Genomic DNA, 21,749 nt, shown 5'->3' with positions numbered 1-21,749 from the left:
AACGTTTCCAATTTTATCAACCTTGTTACCAAATATGTAAGTTTAAAACCCTAATTTGGGAGATTTGGACATGTTATGAAATGTTTTAAAAAATCTATAAACATGGAAATTAAAATAAAATTATATATACTATATGTCACTTCTTGGGTGCCATTTTAAGGAGTGTTTTTTTTTTTTTTTTTTTTGGCAATTGGATGAATAAGAGATTAACCACCAACAAAAAGATACTGCAGGATACATGTACGAATTGCGACTAAATAAAAAAAAGAGTCCATGGTTAATTGGGAATGGACTGATTTAGACAGACAGACAGACAGACAGACAGACAGACAGACAGACAGACAGACAGACAGACAGACAGACAGACAGACAGACAGACAGACAGACAGACAGACAGACAGACAGACAGACAGACAGACAGACAGACAGACAGACAGACAGACAGACAGACAGACAGACAGACAGACAGACAGACAGACAGACAGACAGACAGACAGATAGATAGATAGATAGATAGATAGATAGATAGATAGATAGATAGATAGATAGATAGATAGATAGATCTACACATGATGTGTATTTTATGTTTGGGGTTAATAAATAAATTAATAATTTTACTCCACTTTCTATTAATCTAAACATCCTGAAAAAAAAGTCACGGTTTACAGTCATTATAAATTGTAATAATATTTCACTATTTTTTTTTCTATATTTTATATATTTTCATCAAATAACTGCAGCCTTTCAAAAACATAAAAAAATGAATAAAATAAAAATAAAAAATCTTACCAACCACAAACATTAGAAGATGGTTAGAAGATTAGAAGAAATATTTTAGTGTCAAATTTAAAGATAGATAGATCGATCGATCATTAGATAGATAGATAGATAGATAGATAGATAGATAGATAGATAGATAGATAGATAGATAGATAGATAGATAGATAGATAGATAGATAGATAGATAGATAGATAGATAGATAGATAGATAGATAGATAGATAAAAATCATGGAACACTATTTGTCATTTCACTTATTCATTGTATCAGATATCAGAGACCATCCCAAATCTGCAAGGCAGACTTATTGGAGAGTCAGTTGCTCTGTACAGGAAATCAAAGAAAAAAAAAGAAGGAGTGAAGAGGAAATAAAAGACGTGCTTTGAGCATACACACACACACACACACACACACACACACACACACACACACACCTGGGCACTTCTTGTCATTGCAGGAGCGCACTTCCTCTCCGGAGCCATCGCAAGGGTAACCCTGGATTCCCGTGCCTTCACACATACGGAACCGGCGCTGCCAACCGGAGTCGCAGGTTTTGGAGCACAAGCTCCAGTGATTCCAGGCACCCCAGTTCCCTCCACCTGCACAGGACCAAGCAAACAAAGGACACCTGTGACTCCACATTATGAAAGGAGACGGGTCAATGGCCATCTACACACTGCAGTTTAGATATACTAGACTGGAACACAGTGAACACAGACATGCAGAGTGAAACAACGACTCAGAAGTGAAGTCACAACCATAAATAGCTACAGTATGACAACACATTCTCACCCCTTTGACCATGCTTCAATATTTGACGTTTTAGGCGCCCTTTAGCGTCACTTACATGATGCGATCCTACGGCGTCATATAACTGACGCTAAAGGAAAGCGTCTGTTAGAGGACGCAGTTAGGTTTAGGTATGGGGTGGGGGTAGGGTACACGCGATCCTAGGGCGTCATCTTACTGACGCTAAAGGGTGCCTAAAGCGTCAGCTATTGAAGCATGTCCAAATGCTTCCCAAGGCGTCAGTTAAGTGACGCCTTGGGGGTGAGAATGGGCTGAGTATGAACATAGTCATAAAGCACCTGCATGAAGCTAATTCCCCCCTAATATCAGGGGTGCTAGCTGGCATATGCTGACACAGCAGCGTGTCTGTGCAACAAGAGCAGTGCAGACCGTTAAGTCTCTGTGGTTTGGTACCACAGACAATTCAGAACGTTCACTGCAATTAATTAGACCATGGCAGCAAACAAATTGCAGCTGTGCAAATACTGTAAACTACCTGTCAATTTAAGAGTGAGCCCACCAGTGAGAAACTTACCTCCGCAAGACGGGTTGGTGCACTCACGAGTTTCGGCATGCGGCCCCTTACACTCCGCCCAGCCATGAACCGACACACTGCAACGCCGTTGCCTCTGCTGAGTGCCCGAGTCACAGGACACGGAGCACTGGGACCAGGCCGCCCAGTCCAACCACTGACCCTCCACTGCAAGAGAGAGGTGTGGAGGTGAGAACGGAATAAGACTGGAGTGGAGGAAGGACAGGGCAGAGAAGGACATAGAAGTGAGGGAAAGAAACAAACAGGAATCGGGCGGTCGGACACAGAGAGAGAGAGACGGGGTACAGCAGGGGTCTGTGTTTGTCTGTAGTATTTGAAATTGTAGCTTGGATAAAATGATGGTTACTTACCCTGATACAAACCTGAGAGATTGATGACAACACACTGAGTTTATTTTTTTTTAAAGTTAATTAGTGATACAAAAACCATCAGCACGTTTTTTTTTTTTTTTTTAAGAACTTCTGAAAACTACAGAATTTTGTAGCATTCAGGCTGCATGAAAAGTACAAGTTTCAATCAATCAATTTTTATTTATAAAGCACTTTACAACAACCAGAGCTGATCAAAGCGCTCGACAGAGACAACTTCCCTGTTCAGCCAAGCCTTGAACAGGGAAGTTTGCAAAAAAGTTATTCAAAATTATTTAAGAATTATCTAAAATTAGTACATGATAACTAATAAAACTTGCTGTTATAGATACACCGTAAAAAAAAAAATGATAATAATAATAAAAAATATATATTTGTCAAGATTTGTTATCACAACATATTTTCTTTTGTCAAATCAACTTTATAATAATTTATTTAGTTGAGATAACTTATTATTTTGAGTTTCTGATGATTAAATCAATCTCCTTCATTGTATTAACTAACTTTTTCCAGTTCAATCAACTTAAAAATTTAAGGCAACCCATGTTACTTACTTTTTAAGTTAAATCAACAATATTTTTTTTACAGTGTAGTAATCACAACATTTTTTTTCTTTTGTCAAATAAACTTAAATAATTTATTTAGTTCAGATAACATATAATTTTGAGTTTCTGATCATTAAATCATTCTCCTTCATTGTATTAACTCAATTTTTTTCCAGTTCAATCAACTTAAAATTTTAAGACAACCAAGGTTACTTACTTTTTAAGTTAAATCAACAATATTTTTTTTTACAGTGTACTAATCACAGCATTTTTTTTCTTTTGTCAAATCAACTTAAATAATTTATTTAGTTCAGATAAAATATATTTTTGAGTTTCTGAACATTAAATCATTCTCCTTCATTGTATTGACTCAATTTTTCCAGTTCAATGAACTTTAAATTTTAAGACAACCAGGTTACTTACTTTAAGTTAAACCAACAATATTTTTTACAGTGTATATACTCATTTACATCCCAGATGAACGACAGAACGATAGCTAGAACTAGATAGATAGATAGATAGATAGATAGATAGATAGATAGATAGATAGATAGATAGATAGATAGATAGATAGATAGATAGATAGATAGATAGATAGATAGATAGATAGATAGATAGATAGATAGATAGATAGATAGATAGATGAATAGTTCAGCTCTCATCTAGAATTTTATCATTTAGCATAATAAATAAATTATTTTTTTAATAATTTAAATGACAAAATATACAGGGTGGGTGGGTGGAGGTCCCTAATACAATCTGCAATAGCCTTCAAATACCATTCACTATAATCCAAAAAAAAAAAAAATGTGATTGATTCCTACATATAGTTTCAGTTACCAGGTCACATCAGAAATGACATCATAAATTTCATTCACTCATTTATTTCTAGCCACTATTTCAATTTTAAATCCTATACTGAAAAATGCTTTTTAAGATCACCTCTTCATCAGTGAACATTAAATTACAATGCGTGCTATTAGAACAAACCCTGACCTGCACATTAAAGGTGACAAATTATTTATTCTTCAGAATTGTAGTCTAATGGGTTTCGGAGAAGACCAGTAATTTACTTTAATTAATTAAAGAGAGATGGCCCACTGAGACACATCTTAAAGCTCATGAAGTTAAATGGAGGGTTTGATAACATTAGTGCAGATATTTATGAGAAACCGCACTCTGATGATAACAATTTATTTCAGTTTGACTGATGCATATTGCAAATGTTTCAGCCTTTAATTTCTCACAGGGAAAAAAATGTTGAGTAAAAAATCATTATTCCACTGATTACTATTAATTGTTATTCAGTGACTAAAAAAGCACAATTATTTTACATAATTTCCACATTGACTGTGGATATCAATAGAGTTCTGTCCATGTTCATATCGGCCCTCTCTCTGACCAGCAACTACAAAAAAAGTGACTATTTCTTGCTTGATTAATGAGATTTGTGGTGAAGTTCTATGTGAATAAATAATAATACATTTGAGGGGAGAAGCATGTCCCTTCAGCTCCCTTTGAGTCCCAGAGTTCAGAGTCCCTTTGTGGATACCAATCCTTTATGAATTTGCAAGTGTCTAATGGGTGGATGAAACAACATGGCTTTTAAATGTTTCACTTCAAGTATCCCAAGATCCTTTGCAAAACATTAGAAGGTCTACATGCCTCGATGGACACATATTCGTTATGTTCGAAAGTAAGAATTATGCTTAAACATCATCCATCAAATGATGGCATTAATCTTGCGCCTTTATGTTTATATAATGAATGCTTTCTAGTATGCACTATCTATTTCACAGTAGGGGGGATGTCACGTCTTTTGACTTTCTGCAGCAATTTCAGGATCTGTGCATATTAACCTCTAATATCACTTTTATCTTATTTAAATGTGTGTGTGTAGGGGGGTGGGGGGGTGGGGGATATTTCATCCAAGAGTATCTCATTTTGATGGATGATATGAACTGAAATCAAATTATCTCTCAATCTAATGGGTTCCAAGGAAGACAGAGCACATGATGACTCTGTCAACTTTGCTCCGTCAAAGCAGATGCTCGACAAACTTAGAAAAATGTACAGTATAACTTTACTTCAAAACAGCCTCAAGAGCAGGACCTAAAAATAGTTCCAAAGGGATTGGTGTAGTACAAATAGACAGACGAGTATACATACAGATATACTACAGACACATAAACACACACCCACATACCTGAATATTATTATAAAGTGTCAAAAAACACAATATTTGTTTAATATTTGTATAAAAATATAATAAATAAACCATATGGCTGAATATTAGCACCCGTTAATCTGCACATTTCCACCCACGGCGCCGCCATTTTGTTTTCACAATTGACAATACGTAGTGTAACCAGTTCTAACGCAATGGCAAAAGATTGATCTCTCGCTCAGGTGTCACCCTTGAGGTATTTTGACCAAAAAAATGTCACATTTGTCTTATAAAGACCTCAGGGGACTGTGTCAACTCGTGTAAAAGGCAGGTAACACCAGTCCATTTGCATTTAAAGCGATACACACACCCAAAAAGAAATGGTGTGCACTGATAGAGAAAAACTTGTTGGAATGACTTTGCGATTTGTAACTTTCCAGACATTTCCCATACTCAAACAGCAACAGTATACACTAAAGATATAAGAAAAAGCATAATAGGACCTCTTCAAATGTTGGTATAGCAAAGCAAAATCAGATGCAGCTGCATTCTGTCTGAGCTCATGGAGGATCTGTGTCTCAAAGCAAGTGCATGGTAAATAATAATCATATACTTAAGCCTCACAAACCCAATAAACATGGATAAATGTGGTTTGTCTGTCTACACCTCCATGAGAGTATTGGACTCATCTTCGCTCATAAAACGAGCGGCCAATGAGGAGAGAGATTGCCAGGAGAGACAGCAGCTGCAGCTGAAACCCAACAAACACAGATGAGCATTTATGTCACCTCACTTTTACATCACAAGAACATAAAGGAAAAGTGAGAGAAAAATCCTCTGTATAATTCAGGTAATAACACGGACTTCAGCACATGGATACTTTGAGTATCCCTTATGGCTAGACATAAACATGCATAAACAAACTGATGCATCCGAGCGTCTATGGTTGTAGCTATAGGAATTATTTTCTGACCTCTCCTTTAATGTCTTATTTCTGTTCTATTTGATTCTGTTCTTATTTCTTATGGCTTATACTTTCTCTTAAATATGTTTTAAATTTACATTTATTCATTTAACTGACGCTTTTATCCAAAGCAACTTACAATTGCTATATGTCAGGTGTTAAGTCCTCAGGGACACATTGGTGTCTCCCAGTGGTTTCGAACCCAGGTCTCTCACACCAAAGGCATGTGTCTTATCCACTGCGCCATCACCACCCCATCAGTTTATGTTATTTTAGGTGAATATAAAATAAATAATCTAAATATTAAGTATTACATTTAGGGTTCAGCAATGTTGTACAACATTGATATTCAGTTTTAAATTTTAATCGGAGTCTGACAAATTTATAGACCAGCTGTTGATGCAGTGTATTTGTCCATTAAAGCAAAAAAAAAAAAAAAAAAAAAAGTAAAAAAAAAAGGTAGGAACAGCAATCATTTTAATAAATTGATTTTTTTTTTATTTTAAAGTTAATATTTTTTAAAATTAATAATTTTAATATTTTAAAATGCAATTTGATCCTTCACAAATCATTATAATATGCTGATTTGCTGATCTAGAAACTATTATTATCAATGTTGAATCAATGTATTTATCTGAAATATAAATCTTGTAACATTACACATGCATTTCCAATAAATAAATAAATCCTTACTGACCCCAAACTTTTGAACGGTAGTGTTTAATGTTACAAAATAACTTTGTTATTTTTTATCAAAATGTTGAACTTTATATTTATCGATTAAAAAAAAAATACAAATAAAATCATCGATGATAATAATAAATGTTTCCATAATTATTATTCTTAAGAATAATAATAATAATAATAATAATAAATATTCTAAAAAAATATATATATACTTTCAGATTTCTGAAAGATTTTCTTTCTTTGATTTTCTTTTTTTTTCTTCAGGACAAACTTTTAATAAAAAATAAGTCATCTGAGAAAACAACTTCCTATAAGCAAAACATTTAGAAACGCTTTAATTAAACACAATTTTAATGAGGACAATCAGCAAATGCTACTTCAAAATAAACCAACTATCCCCTTACAAGACTTCTATACCATCTCTAACACAGTACCATCTCTTTCCACATAAGCAAACATTGATTAAGTGGAGTAAATTACCAAAAAAAAAAAAAAAAAAAAAAAAGTCCCACGTATACGCTGAAATTGAAATTGCTCACACTTTGATCACTGAGAGCAAACCATCACTGTTATCATAGACTGCAAGCAGAGCTGAAGTAATGCAGGAGAAAACACACCGATGTTTACGAGACATCCATTTAGATTCACAACAGCCTACCATCCTTTACAGTGACCCAGGACAAGGTATATTACATTGACTTATCCTGCGTTGACTTAAATTGTATCAGTGGATTACACGTCATTCGACACCCATGAACGCAATTGAATATTAAGAGGGTGAAATGTATTTTACACATGGATGCCTCTTGGTAGATGATAACAGGTGGAAGATCTGCTCTCTGACAGGCTGTAATCACTGTCAGTCAAAAGCGTTCGGCAGGACTGGCCCAGCTGTTCATTTGTGCCTCCTCAAATAAAAGACAATCACAGTGATTGGCTGTCACCCTTAACTCTTCAACTGTCAGACTAATGGAGGTCTTCCACTCCAGGTAGGAACAACTGTTCAAACTGAAAATGAATTGAAATGTAACAGACAAATGATTTATTGCTCATCTCATTGGGGTAATAACTAATTTTCGAGACGGATCCTGTTCGCCAAGACCGGAGTGGTGCCGAAGAAGAAACAACAAACCCCAGCAGGTGCGGACACGTGTGATTGGATCATGTAGGATTCCCATTAGCTTGAGCCGAGCCCCCATTTGAGTAGCACTTTGGCATAATTCTGGAGACTGGCATAATGAATGAATGAAATCCAGAGGAAACTATGAGGAGTGGCTGCAGAGAGAGAAAGCATACGACACAGAGCTCGAGCGCCCTTCACACAGGAGTGGTGAGGGAGACCGATGTGAAACAAGCAGCTCGAGGCAGTGGGGATGGCACACAGGAAGGAAAGGGAAAGGTCACACAGAAAAAGACATGTGAATCGAGAGACAAGAGAGGAGAAGATACACAACACTGAAAAGGGGTAAAGAATAGGGAAGTCAAGAAGATAGAACACACCGGGTCTCATTCTCTAACTGTGTAAATGCAACATTTTATGTATTAAACTTGTTATGATTCACCATTTTTTTTTTACTTTACATTATTATTATTATTTTCTTATAATATAATATAAAAAATTAGTAATTAAATGCACAAATGTATTTGTATATAAACATTATTATCATTATTATAGTATATTACAAATAGATGTGTGGATTAAATAACTAAACAAAAAATGCATTACATTTTCCATTAAATCCAATAAATAAAATCAACTCAAACCACTCAACATTTCATAATAATCGCAATAATAAATGATTTATAATTACATCATTTATAATAATGTATACAAACAACAAAACTGTTATAAGTATTTCTTATTATTATTTTATATTAAACTTTCTTAAAAAAATCTAGTTTAAATGATCTTTAAACTATTATTAACTAATACAAACAACATGCATTATATTTCGATCTATAGGGATTTTGCATGCAAACCTTTCCTGCACACGTACAATAAAAACACAATAATAAGAACACCTACGCAATTATTGGTAAATGAGACCCACTTTGATAAGAATGCACTTTAGAGTTGAAGTAGAGAAAAGAGAGAGAATATTGGCAGATGAGGAAATGGAGATTAGTACTAACCAGGGCACACAGCTATATTGCAGAGTTTGGTTTGCACCTCGGGCCCTCCACAGGCCTCGCTTCCGTGCTCGGGGAGCACACAGATCCTGCTCCGGGTCCGAGAGCCTCGGCCACACGTGACTGAGCACAAGCTCCAGGAAGACCACTCCTCCCACAGCCCATGCACTGCAAACACCAACAAAACCACCAATGGGGATGAGGGAACATGAAGGGAGGTGGGCCGAAGGGTCCCACAGAGGCGAAACCCCGCCCACCTGAAGGATTAAACCCGGGAATGCCACCAACATGAGCCTCAACCGTCAGAGAGGAAGCCTTCAGATCAAGGGTTAAGGGCAGAGAAGGAAATGAAAATGAAACAGCATGTACAACATGAATGAGATGTCACTTATCTTGTTAGGCATACTTGATCTTGTTAGAGCAAAAATAGATGAAATGCACCGTTTGATCATGAAACGTGTCCAATTGATTGTGTTCCTGCAGGGAGGGTTTCAATGAAGTTGTGTCCTTCAAGAATTATTTGACCATTGAAGAAAAAAATATATATGCGATATTGGTAACACTTTATTTGAAGGGGTGTGCATAAGACTGACATGACACTGTCATAAACATGACATAACACCTGTCATGAACATGAAGGAGTCTTTATGAAGGTTTATGACTGTTGTCATTGAGTGTCATTGGGTAAATTATGACATGTTTAATGCAGTTGACATTGTTTAAAATGTTGTTGTTATGACAACTTCACATTAACCAAAAAATTATAACCTGTCACAAATATGTCATGACAGGTCTAATTATCAAACTTAAAGAAGTTATTTAGCTTTGTGTTAACATTACATTACCCTGGTCATATGGTATGGTTGGTTTTAACTTTGGTTGTCATGACACCATTATAACTGACATGAATATTTTACTTGTCCTCAAGTAAAGTAGAACTCATTGTACTAGTTGTAAAGATGTCATTAAGGGTTACTACACTGTCAAATTGTCAAATGCTTCAAGTAAAACCTCAAGTAAAGTGGAACACATTGGACTAGTTATGATTTCTTTGTTAATGGTTAAGTTGTCATAATCAAGACATTTTTGTCTTGGTTAATGTCAAGTTGTCATAACAAAGACATTTTAAACAATGTCAACTTTGCAATAAAAGTGTCATAATTTACCGAATGACACTTAATGACAACAGTCATAAACATTCATAAAGACTCCTTCATGTTTATGACAGGTGTTATGTCATGTTTATGACAGTGTCATGTCAGTCTTATGCACACCCCTTCAAATAAAGTGTTACCGCGATATGTATTTTGTTTAGAAACATTGAATAAGTATTCAGTAAATGTATTCTTCAACGCTTTTTAATAGACGTCATATTGGAGAATTATGTAGCCTACTGTATGAAACAGTATTTGCATTGTGAATAATCCTCAGTGATGCAAACAAAGGCAGCTTATTCGGTTAATAGTTAGTAAGTATTGGAACGGAATGTATGACTTTGGGCTTGATGAGATGTTATGGGTGAGGGTGTGAATGAACTTTGATAAACCCCTGCAGTGCGACAACAGTTAAAACAACCACAAAACAGCCGAGATGAATCCAACAGATCTTTGAAAGTGGAAGAGCGGACATCTTTACTAAACCAACAAGGAAGTCAACATTTGATTCTCTGTGTTGCCAACGAACAAGGGAGGACGTGGATCTTGAGGTGTGGAGAGGCAGTGAAATCACAAGATAAGATGTAAATATAAGACCATATGAAAAACAGAAGAGCGGGAGAGGTTGAAGAGTGACTCGGCTGAGGACAGAAAGAAAAACGGATCCTGACAGGGGATGGAAGGCAAGAGAATTGGCCAGGATTTGAGGAAAGGGGGGAAAGAAAGAGTAAGTAAAAGAGACAGAAAAGGAGGTTTTGGAGGGGGCTATTAGAAAGAGCGAGGGAGAGATTGTAAGGCCTCCTCAGTGTAGAGCAGGGATGTACTGTGAATTATGCATGCTGATAAATAATTGATAACGCTCTGTAGTGCAAAACTCAAAGGAGCCATGGCTCAGCTGCACATAAAGCATGCAGAATAAAAAAGCTTGTATGAAGCGAATATGTGTGTGTGTGGGTGGCCTGGTAAACCCTACATTATGGGGATAATACTAAGTGATGTTTTTTGAAAGTGTAAAAATGCAGAAAGCTTTCTTGGTAGGTTTAGGGGTAGGGCTAGTGTGAGGTATAAAATATACAAAATAGTGTGTGTGTGAATGGATGGATAGATAGAAAGATAGAAAACATAGTTGCACTTGTTGTTCAAAGAACTTGGACACAAAAGCCATCTTCAGCATATCGAACGAGACATTTATGCATGTTTAACTCTCTAGTTACCTTCTGCCATTTATAAATACGTAAAAATGCAAATAATAATCATAGTAAGTGATTAGAGGATGTTTGAAATAACTTTTTTTTTCTGTGATCCGATGAAGCAGAACATATTTTATAGCACTATAGAGTAATACAGGCTATTTCGATTAGCATTGCATTATAAATACCATGTACATTCACCTAAAGGATTACAGGAACACCAGTTCAATTTATCATTAATGCACTTATCTAATCAACCAATCACATGGCAGTTGCTTCAATGCATTTAGGGGTGTGGTCCTGGTCAAGACAGTCTCCTGAACTCCAAACTGATTGTCAGAATGGGTAAAATGGCAATTTTGAGTGTGGCATGGTTGTTGGTGCCAGAGGGGTATTTCAAAATCTGCTTAGTTACTGGGATTTTCACGCACAACCATTTCTAGGGTTTAAAAGAATGGTGTGAAAAGAGAAAAAATATCCAGTATGTGGCAGTCCGGTGGGCGAAAATGCCTTGTTGATGATAGAGGTCAGAGGAGAATGGGCCGACTGATTCAAGCTGATAGAAGAGCAACTTTGACTGAAATAACCACTCGTTACAACCGAGGTATGCAGCAAAGCATTTGTGAAGCCACAACACGCACAACCTTCAGGCGGATGGGCTACAACAGCAGTACCACTCATCTCCACTACAAAAAGGAAAAAGAGGCTACAATTTGCAATTGGATTAAACAGAATGAGAACATGGATCCATCATGCCTTGTTACTACTGTGCAGGCTGGTGGTGGTGTAATGGTGTGGGGGATGTTTTCTTGGATGTGCATCCCACAAATCTCCATCAACTGCAAGATCCTATCCTATCAATATGGACCAACATTTCTAAAGAATGCTTTCAGCACCTTGTTGAACCAATGCCACGTAGAATTAAGGCAGTTCTGAAGGCGAAAGGGGGTCAAACACAGTATTAGTATGGTGTTCCTAATAATCCTTTAGGCGAGTATATACTGTATATATACATGAAGAGTTCAGATGCAAAAGCCTCTAAATGCCATTTGAAATTTTCTTCTTTAATGATGATTTTTATCAAACTTGTATATTTATGTTCAGTAATTTCACTTAAATAACAATTAATAGGTAATTATCATTGCCATTTAAGTGAAATTACTGAACTTAAATATACAAGTTTGATTATTAAAGAAGAAAATTTCAAATGGCATTTAGAGGCTTTTGCATCTGAACTCTTCACATATATATACACATATACATTATATATATATATATATATTAGGGGTGCAACGGTACAGATAGCCCACGGTACGGTCCGTACCTCGGTTTTTGGGCCACGGTCTCGGTTCGGTTTCGGTACATGTTTTGTGCAGAAAGAGACTGCTATTTCATCCCAAAAATATGTTTTATTTTTCTTATGAGCATAAACAGAATGTCACAGTAATAACATCAATGTGTATGGAATAAATTAACACTCTAGTCTGTACTGAACCTCTTCAACTACCACTTATGAAATACAAAATGTAAACGAGGAAACTTTAAAATATTCAAGTGGATCCCAAATCCAAACCTTGATAACTGGTAAATGAAGTGATCAATGTGAAAGAAAAAGTGCACTTTTACCTTTAACATAACTTAGCTTGTGGTTTGAATAAAAAGAGCAGAGCAAAATAATATAATTTAAAAAAAAAATACTGCATTCAGGATACAACGTGCAATGTTATTTACTCATCCACTTTTGAGAGATTCTTGTGCAAAAATATACTGCAGTCAAACGTTTGACTGGGTTTGCGTTATGCATCTGTGCTGGGAATGTAGAGAGTAGGCTACGTGGAGCCGAGGTGAGGTGTTTATTTAGTAAGCATGAGCGCGCTGGGGCGGGCACGTAACTTACATTCGCAGCCTGACTCATATGAGTATTCAATGTGCGGCGGCTCGCTAACAACAGTGGGTTGTTTTGAATGAGACGACCCGTGTGAACGGGGAGCGCTTTATGAACGTCTATGACGCGCGAGCAGCGCCGGTCTGTTCGTGTGTCTGTTAGAGTGAGCGCTCGTGAGCGACACACACATTACCTGATTTATACGTGGTTGAACTGGCCGTGTGACAAACAAAGCGGGCATAAGCTGGACACGAGCGCGAGTTCGCGGGCGAATTTAATAATGCGGAGCGTTGTTAACTAATTGATCCATAGCTATATAGTAAGGCGCTCCCGAGTCGTCTTTTGAGAAGATTAAAGGCTTTTAAGTGCGCCTTTTATAGTGCGGAAAATACGGTAAAAGGATCAGCACGAACTCTATGGCAGTCTTGGCAGAACCGAAGTCCCGCGGGACACGAGGTTAGATTGTCCCGTGCAGGGCTGACCGAACGGTCCGGGATTTTACCGTGTATATATATATATATATATATACTTTTATATATATATATATATATATATATATATATATATATATATATATATATATATATATATACTAAAGGGCTCATATTTCACATTAATAGCTTGAATTCAATTATTTTGAGTCATGAAGGCATGAATATCAATTTTGCATATATCCGTACAAAAAAATACGAAATTACTGTCACTATAAGACTATTATAATAAAAAAGAGGAAAAACTGAATATCAAGACTTTGATCTTTGTAAGGATGTATCCTATTGTTTACCAAGATTAAATAAAGGCATTTCTTTCATTATGCTTCAAATAAAATAATAATAGAAAAATGAACTATAATGTGATTTTGGAAGAAAAAAATCGACAAATGTGAAGCACTGATTTATGATCACTACAGCAGTTTCATTGGTCTTATTTGCTACTTTGCTTACTTGTGTCGAGTTACAATGGGTCACAGAAACTGTGTTGTGTGACAGTGCTAACTTTAAAAATGGCAAAATGGAATTAGAGGCACTAATTATGATAAATGAGAGCTATAGTGGAGATGACATATATCATGTATCAAGTTACTGTATATGGCTTCACCATACTTCAAAAAGTGCTATTGTTGGAGCTTGACAGCCTTTAAAAAGAAAATAAGATTTGGATGATTTTCTATTCTTGAAAAAGAAAGTCTATTCTTGCCGTGACTTCCAAACATGCTGGTAGTTTTGGCCTCAGATGCTGTAAAGGCTGAGATGCGAGCGTAGGATAACAGCACTGATTTTGTGTGGCATGGGGAGAGGCTGAATACTAGGCTGATCTGCCCGCAGTGCTCATTGCCTCTATAGACCACATTATGTACTGCAGTATCCATCAAATCACTGTCTGTGTGGATTCATGCAGAGACCCAGAGCCCGTCTATTGGCTCCCCACAGGGGGTGTCAATTCCTCCTACGACGGAGGAAGAGAGGGTGAAATGTAAAAACAGGTACTGACCACCAGACCACATACTCAGGGTTAAAAAAACCAAACAATGTTAATGTTGAAAGGTAGAGAAGGAGTCTAGACAGAGAGAAATATATAAACAGGCACAGAAAGAGATGTGGTTGTGAACCGGGCATGCGGGGCAGACAGCAATCCTCAAACCAATAGATCAATGTCCCCTCTGAGCATTTACAACACCACCAAACCCCTGCTCTGTGGGTCTGCAGGCTGCAGGCATTGTTCAGTGTTGTTTACATGTCGTAAATATTATTTATATCAGTTAAGGCCAACAGTAACAGCGTCTGCGGATATAACTGATGCAGTTACCCTTTAAAAAGCTGCGATGAATGAGCTATCATTGGATGCCTGTGGTCTGATGAGTCACTAGATTTAAAGGGTAAAAACAAATGCATAGCACCACCTGTTGGTTAACTGATGCAATTGCCCCTTTTGCCCTTAGATTAAAGGAATACAGTGGTTCTCACTTGATTGTTCTTCAGGACACAGATTTGATATTGCATATGTTGACTCAATACAGTGAAATTAAACCACTTTTTTTTTTTCTCACACAAATTTCAATGATTTCATCCTCATGTCATCCAAACTGATCATGTTGGCTTCTGTTTGATTTGGCTTCTTCAACTAAGCAACAGATGAATTGATGGAATAATGCTGCAGAGCTTGATTGGATGCCCAAACTTTGGGGTAACACTTTACAATATGTGTGCACTAATAAGCATTAACTAATGCACAGATAATACTGAATTAATGTGTAAATAATGATTATTTAAGCTATTCATTAATGATTACCACATTAGGAACTAATTAAGAGTCTTTAAGGTTAATGTATTGGTTCATACATGACTTGTTATTAATTAAATATGTAATTGTGGATTAATTCCATAATAACTAATTTTCTTTAACTAATAGTGTTAATTAATATCACCAGAATGAGCTAGAGCCTTGTATTTCAACTTCCAGATAATATGACAGGTACACTAATATGCATTAATACATCATTAATTACTTCATTGTTAGTGCAAATTCATGTGCAAATCACTACAATCAGTAAATGACTAGTTAATAATGATGTGTCCCAACAAGTAAAGTCATAACATAATTATATCTTTGAAAATCATTAGCTAATGATTAATTAAAGCAGACAACTGGAAGTTGAAGTGCATAACTTTGACTAATTGTGGTAATTAACACATTAATTTACACTATTAGTTAATACAATATGTTATTAAGGAATTAATACACAATGACACATTGAATTAATAGCAATTCATTTATTACTTAATCTATTAATCATATTGATTCTTTATTAGTTGCTGATGCAGTAATCATTAATTAATGGTTTAGTGCTTCATGAGTTATACATTAACTCATGATTATCTGTGTATTAGTTAAGGATGAATTAATGCATATTTGTGCACCTGTATTGTAAAGTGTTACCAACTTTGGCTTCAAAAACAAAAGCATTTTCTCCACATTGTCATTTATTATTATTATTTTGCTATAGGCAAAATATACTATATTTTATGGTAATTTGCACATAGCACTAAATTCATGAAAAAAAAAAAAAAATATATATATATATATATATATATATATATATATATATATATGAAATGACCACTAGAGAAAGAAGATGCACTTTATTTTGATGGTCCACTTTAGACATTCTACTAATATAAGTAACTCTGCAACTACATGTCAATTAGAGTAGTAGACTGTTATGTTATGTTGTGTTATGTTACGTTATGTTATGTTATGTTATGTTATGTTATGTTATGTTATGTTATGTTATGTTATGTTATGTTATGTTATGTTATGTTATGTTATGTTATGTTATGTTATGGTATGGTTATGCGTGGTGGGGTACACGTTTGTAGTTGACATAGTTGCAAAGTTACTTATATTCAGTAGAATGTCTGTTGTGGAGCATCAAAATAAAGTGTTAGCAGATATTTAAAACAGACCGTCTACTAACACTCTAATTAGAGTTAGTTGACATGTACAGGTAGTTGCAAAGTTACTTGTAGTTAGTAGATGTCTAAAGTGGACCATGATCATTGACAAAGATGTTTACTGCATATGTTGCATTGGCACTGATTTGTTCTCATATGAGCAACCACATGATCTATAATCCTGCATTAATGTGCTGATTTATTTATTTCAGTATTCCATTAAATTTCACAAAGGACAAAGGAGTCTCTAAAGACGCAACAACAGGATTGAGAGACAAAACAACAATGTAAAGCGCCAGTAAAAAAAAAAAAAAAAAAAAAAACATCATCCTTCAAAAGTTTATTTAACATGGCTCTCCCATTTAAATCTAGGTCTCATGAACCATTTTACCTGTCTGAGATAATTGCATCAGATTCAATTCATCAATAGAGCCGTGAGCTTTGAAAAGCGTTTCTTCATTAAAGTGGAGCAGATTGAGTTTGGCCTAACGCTGCTCTGCTCTACTGGCCAGACACAATGACACGCAGAAGCGATAGACATATCCTCAAAGGCATTGAGAGGAATTTCTTAAGGCTATCATGAAAATATTCATTTAGATTTTGGATTACATTGGGACCAAGGTGTTAATATTGCAGATACCTTGTGATATTGCCATGGAAACCCATACTGATAGCTTAGCCTTTATTTAAAATGAGACTGAAGATGAAAAAAATTAGATGAAAAAAAACTTTCATCTTTACAGGGGAGGCCGAGGCTAATTACCACAAAAACATATTATATTGATTACATTTTGTAGCAATGGCTTATGTATGTATCAAACATTTCATTTGTTTAGTGTGTGTGTGTGTGTCATCCAAACTAAAATTCAAACATTTATTTTGTTTTAGCTTTCGGGTAACAAATGAAAAAAAAAAAAAACACATTAATAAAGGTAGATTTTAACTGATTTTGTACTATTATCTCAGGACAAGTGTGTTTGTCAAGCTGGGTTTGTCATGTTTTAAATGTTATAAAGTTGATTAATGTATTTGTTGGCCAAACAAGGTGTTTGTAACTTTTATTCGATTACCCTTTCATTAATAGGTTTTTTTTTTTTTTTCCTAATTGTTTAGCTGTTAAAGGTATGAGTGCATTGGTGACTCATCGGTGTCTCATAATTATTAATGAGACTAAGTTGTCATATCCTATTAATTAATTATGACACCACGTGGATCTTTCCAACGACCGACATGTCAAACTGTGATAGAGCGAGCGAGCGAGCAAGAGCACGCACTTACTGTGTTTCAAACTGTGCAGCGCGCATGACAGAGAGCGAGAGAACCCTTGCGCATGCGCAGTAAAAGTATAACCTGTGGGAAAAACGACGTTTTAAACCTTATTTTGTGGCAAAGTCAAACTTTTTCAGCGATTTTTATTATATTTTACCACTGTTTCTATACATGCAGTTTTTATGTTGCGGTGACCAGTAAAAATGCATTTCTGACCCATTCATTTAGATAGAGCCTGGTCTTGTTAAGTCCGAAATAGCTGCCCGGAGGCGTTGCAAAGATGGCGACTCGAGTGGCATGACTTGCCTAAAAGGACTTTGCGCATGCCCATTTAAGTTGCATTTTTCAAAAAGATTGTGAGCTAGACTTGAGCTGAAAGTCAAGATTTTAAAAACAAACAAAACCATTATCGTCTCTGTGTAAACTACAAAAGCACGAATTTGTGAAAAGAGTGACAGTCATGTGTGCGTGTATTACATGTTCAATGTTTTTAGTCGTTTTCATGGATGCAAGTAAACCGGCATCGTTTTGACAATATTGTCGTCTGTACTCAAAAAACGCACTACATCGTTGTCATGTAAACTTAGTATATTTTTTTGTTTATTGGTAGCTTCCATTGTGACAACTTTCCCCATGTCTTGTAAAAACATATCACTCTATGCAAAATGTCATGAAATTTCTCTCCCAAAAGTCTGACAACTAGCCCGTCTCCCCTGTTTTCCTCTCATGAGATGGCTTGTGAGACGCATTAAATTGAAATACAATGTCATGATAAAACAAAATGAACATTTCACATGGTAAAACATCCCTTGCCTTTCCCGAGAAAGCAACAGAGAACAAATTTCAAGAATGTGCGATGTTAATTCCGACGGAAACAGCTATCGATGGCTTTTGTCCACAAATTAAACCGAGCTCTAGATTGAGATTAGCTAATGAGCAAACAGAGAGCAATTTCAGACTGCAGCCGGAATTGCTGTTATTTTAAAAAGAACCCATTTTATTTGAAGGCTGTGCTTGATCAATTTTGAATAATAACTCTCCTCCAAACTAAATAAACCTAGCCATAATTGCTTTCGCAAATCAATTAAGTTCGTTTGAACGCGAGCCAAAAGGAGGACCAAGGGACTTCCATTGAGAGTTAAAGCTACGCTACAGCTCAGGCTAATCTCAAAGACAGTCGGTCCCTTTCCGCCAGTGCGCATTCCACTTCCCGCGGAGTGAAAGTAATCTATGAACACATGCACACACACACACATGCGGCTCTGCTCTGGTTAACATGGTCTTTCTCTGCCAATTTTGAATCCCTTTAGTAAATATAGTGCCTGACTGTTTATGTTGTCAGCATAAATATTGTAAAAGGCTCAAAAAAGAACTAAACAGCAAGCATCTTGTGTTCTTATAACCGACCGCTTTGTTTCCTTTTTTATTGACGGATTGTTTCGCTATAATCAGCTTTTCTGTCTTAAGCATCGAAAATCAATGCAATCCGAACGTTTGCGTGTCTAAACGTAACGTCGGTCACTCATATCTGAGCTTCATCGATCGCCGCTCAGAATCAATCCTCGGCAAGCAGATATTTCCAGGAGAAATCCCTCACTTTGATTCTCTTCAGGCTCGCCTGCTCGGCAGATCATGAGATCATCTGCTGATGTCCTTAAATCACGTCCTAAAGCGCTGATCCGAACACTTGTGCTGTGAACATGTCAACCATCTCATCAAAGCCCAGAAGCTGAATATCAGAACTCATGCTGAATGCACAAGTGAGAGGTATATTGAGTTACCCCGATTTACATAAATATAGAATTAACACATAGAAGGACTTACACAGCACAGCTGATGATCTGCAGTAAAGGCCACTCTGTCTATGCCTTGTAAGCATGAAGATTAGCAATCACTACTCAGCGTTTAAACACAAAGTTTAATCCTTCAAAAGACCCTTGGTTATATTATTTAGGCTGACTGGGGTTAATGTTGTGACCATATAATTAATCATTTCACCCATCTCCAAAACAATACAAACTGTTGAGGGAAAACGGACAGGTTTGTGGACTGGGAAAGGTCTAAAGTCATACTTGAGCAATACGACATGAAATGCTAATTATATACTGTATACTACCGTTCAAAAGTCTGTGGCCACATGATTATTTAATTAATGTTTTTGAAAGTCTCTTATGCTCACCAATACTGCATTTATTTGATCAGATACACTGTAAACAAATATTTTCAAGATTTGTTATTGCAACATTTTTTTTCTTTTGTCAAATCAACTAAAATAATTTATTTAGTTGTGATAACTTATTATTTTGAGTTTCTGATGATTAAGTTAATCTCCTGCATTGTATTAACTCACTTTTTCCAGTTCAATCAACTTAAAATTAAGGCAACCAGGTTACTTAATTTTTAAGTTAAACCAACAATATTTTTTACAGTGTATGTATTAAAATGGTAATGGGAAATCGACTGCATGTATATAGCGCTTTTGCAGACCCAATGGGCAATCAATGCACTTTACATATTGCCTCACATTCACCCATTCATACACCGACGGTATATCACATATATATTAAAAAGCTATACCGTTAGATAGTATTCAATCTTAAAATAAATGTTTTCTATTTTAATATACGTTAAAATGTATTTTATTCTTGATGACTAAGCTGAATTTTCAGCATTTACTCCAGTCTTCAGTGTCACGTGATCGTTCGGAAATCATATTGAGACACATTTTCTGTTATTATCAATGTTGAAACTTTGTTGCTTAATATTTTGGTTGAAACTGAGATAATAAAATTGCTCTGGATTGTTTATTGAATAGACATTTTTTTCTTAAAAATATATTTTGTAACATTATAAATGTCTTCACTGTCACTTTTGATCAACTCAAATGCATCCTTGCTGAATAAAAATAATAATAAAAAAAATATCCTGACCTCAAACATTTAAACGGTAGAGTACATTTATAGTTGGTAATTGACACTAAATGGGGGATGCAATTTTATCCCCTCATAATTGAGCTTCCTAAGCACTGTTTTATTTCTTAAATCAGCAGGTAGTGCAAAAAAAAATGTGCAAATTGTACTGTCAATATTAACGATTACAGATTATGAACAATTGCAAAGGTCATTTAATTGACACAGGATAGAAAATCCCTCTCATAAAGCCAACATAGTTCTGTCTTTTACTCATATATACAGTGTCTTCTTAAGTTCCTGAATGAATCCATGTTATTGAACAAATCGACTGAATGAATAATTCAATGACTCACTCAAAAGGATCCTACTGTCGTCACCTACAGGCGAATCGATGTATCCTGCAAAAAGAGTCACTGAAAAACCCCCACCACTAACACACAGACGGACAATCTGTCTGGAACGAACACATAAAAGCTACGTGATACAAACATTGAAGAGTCCATGTTGTATAATGCGGCTTTTAGCACCCCGTGAATGCTGAACTGACCAGTCAGCATCCAGGACTGTAAATGTCCATTTAATAGTGTTTTCTTTTAACATGCTGATATTCATTCAGGTGCAGACGTGCAAACAGAAATGCCAGTGAGACCTGCACTGATCTCCCCAGCATCACACCAAACTCAAGTGCACTCAAGGACATGGACGAAAAATACTTAAAGACTTGGTTGATATCAATGCAGTACAACAGCGCCCATTGTACTCAATGCCACAATAGATACTAAACAGAAATGCAGTGTGTGTGTGTGTGTGTGTGTGTGTTGGGGTGGGTGGGTGGTGCACATGTATTTTAAGCATGCAGTGTGACATACAGTAGTACATGTGTGTGCAGTGCAAAAGGAATAATA

The 21,749-nt window shown here is 35.9% G+C and overlaps 1 protein-coding gene across 24 annotated transcripts in view; it reads right to left on the bottom strand.

The window, feature by feature from the left end:
• The window catches only part of adgrb2 (adhesion G protein-coupled receptor B2), a 323,031-nt gene that overhangs the window by 141,719 nt on the left and 159,563 nt on the right, over positions 1-21,749 (bottom strand). For 20 of the 24 annotated variants that reach the window (XM_089123194.1, XM_089123186.1, XM_089123181.1 and 17 more), the window contains exons 5-7: positions 8,986-9,150; positions 2,104-2,268; positions 1,214-1,378 (exon numbers count right to left, since the gene is read on the bottom strand). In XM_089123194.1, coding sequence (XP_088979320.1) covers positions 1,214-1,378; positions 2,104-2,268; positions 8,986-9,150 — 495 coding nt within the window. The remainder of the gene's footprint in view (positions 1-1,213; positions 1,379-2,103; positions 2,269-8,985; positions 9,151-21,749) is intronic. The other 4 variants (XM_089123188.1, XM_089123187.1, XM_089123190.1 and 1 more) reach the window with 1 other exon arrangement.

Source organism: Pimephales promelas, chromosome 18 (genome assembly GCF_988280905.1).
Source record: "Pimephales promelas chromosome 18, fPimPro1.hap1.1, whole genome shotgun sequence".
Taxonomy (NCBI): Eukaryota; Metazoa; Chordata; class Actinopteri; order Cypriniformes; family Leuciscidae; genus Pimephales; species Pimephales promelas.
The sequence above is the reverse complement of the archived record's forward strand: the minus strand, read 5'-3'. Positions and strand labels throughout refer to the sequence as shown.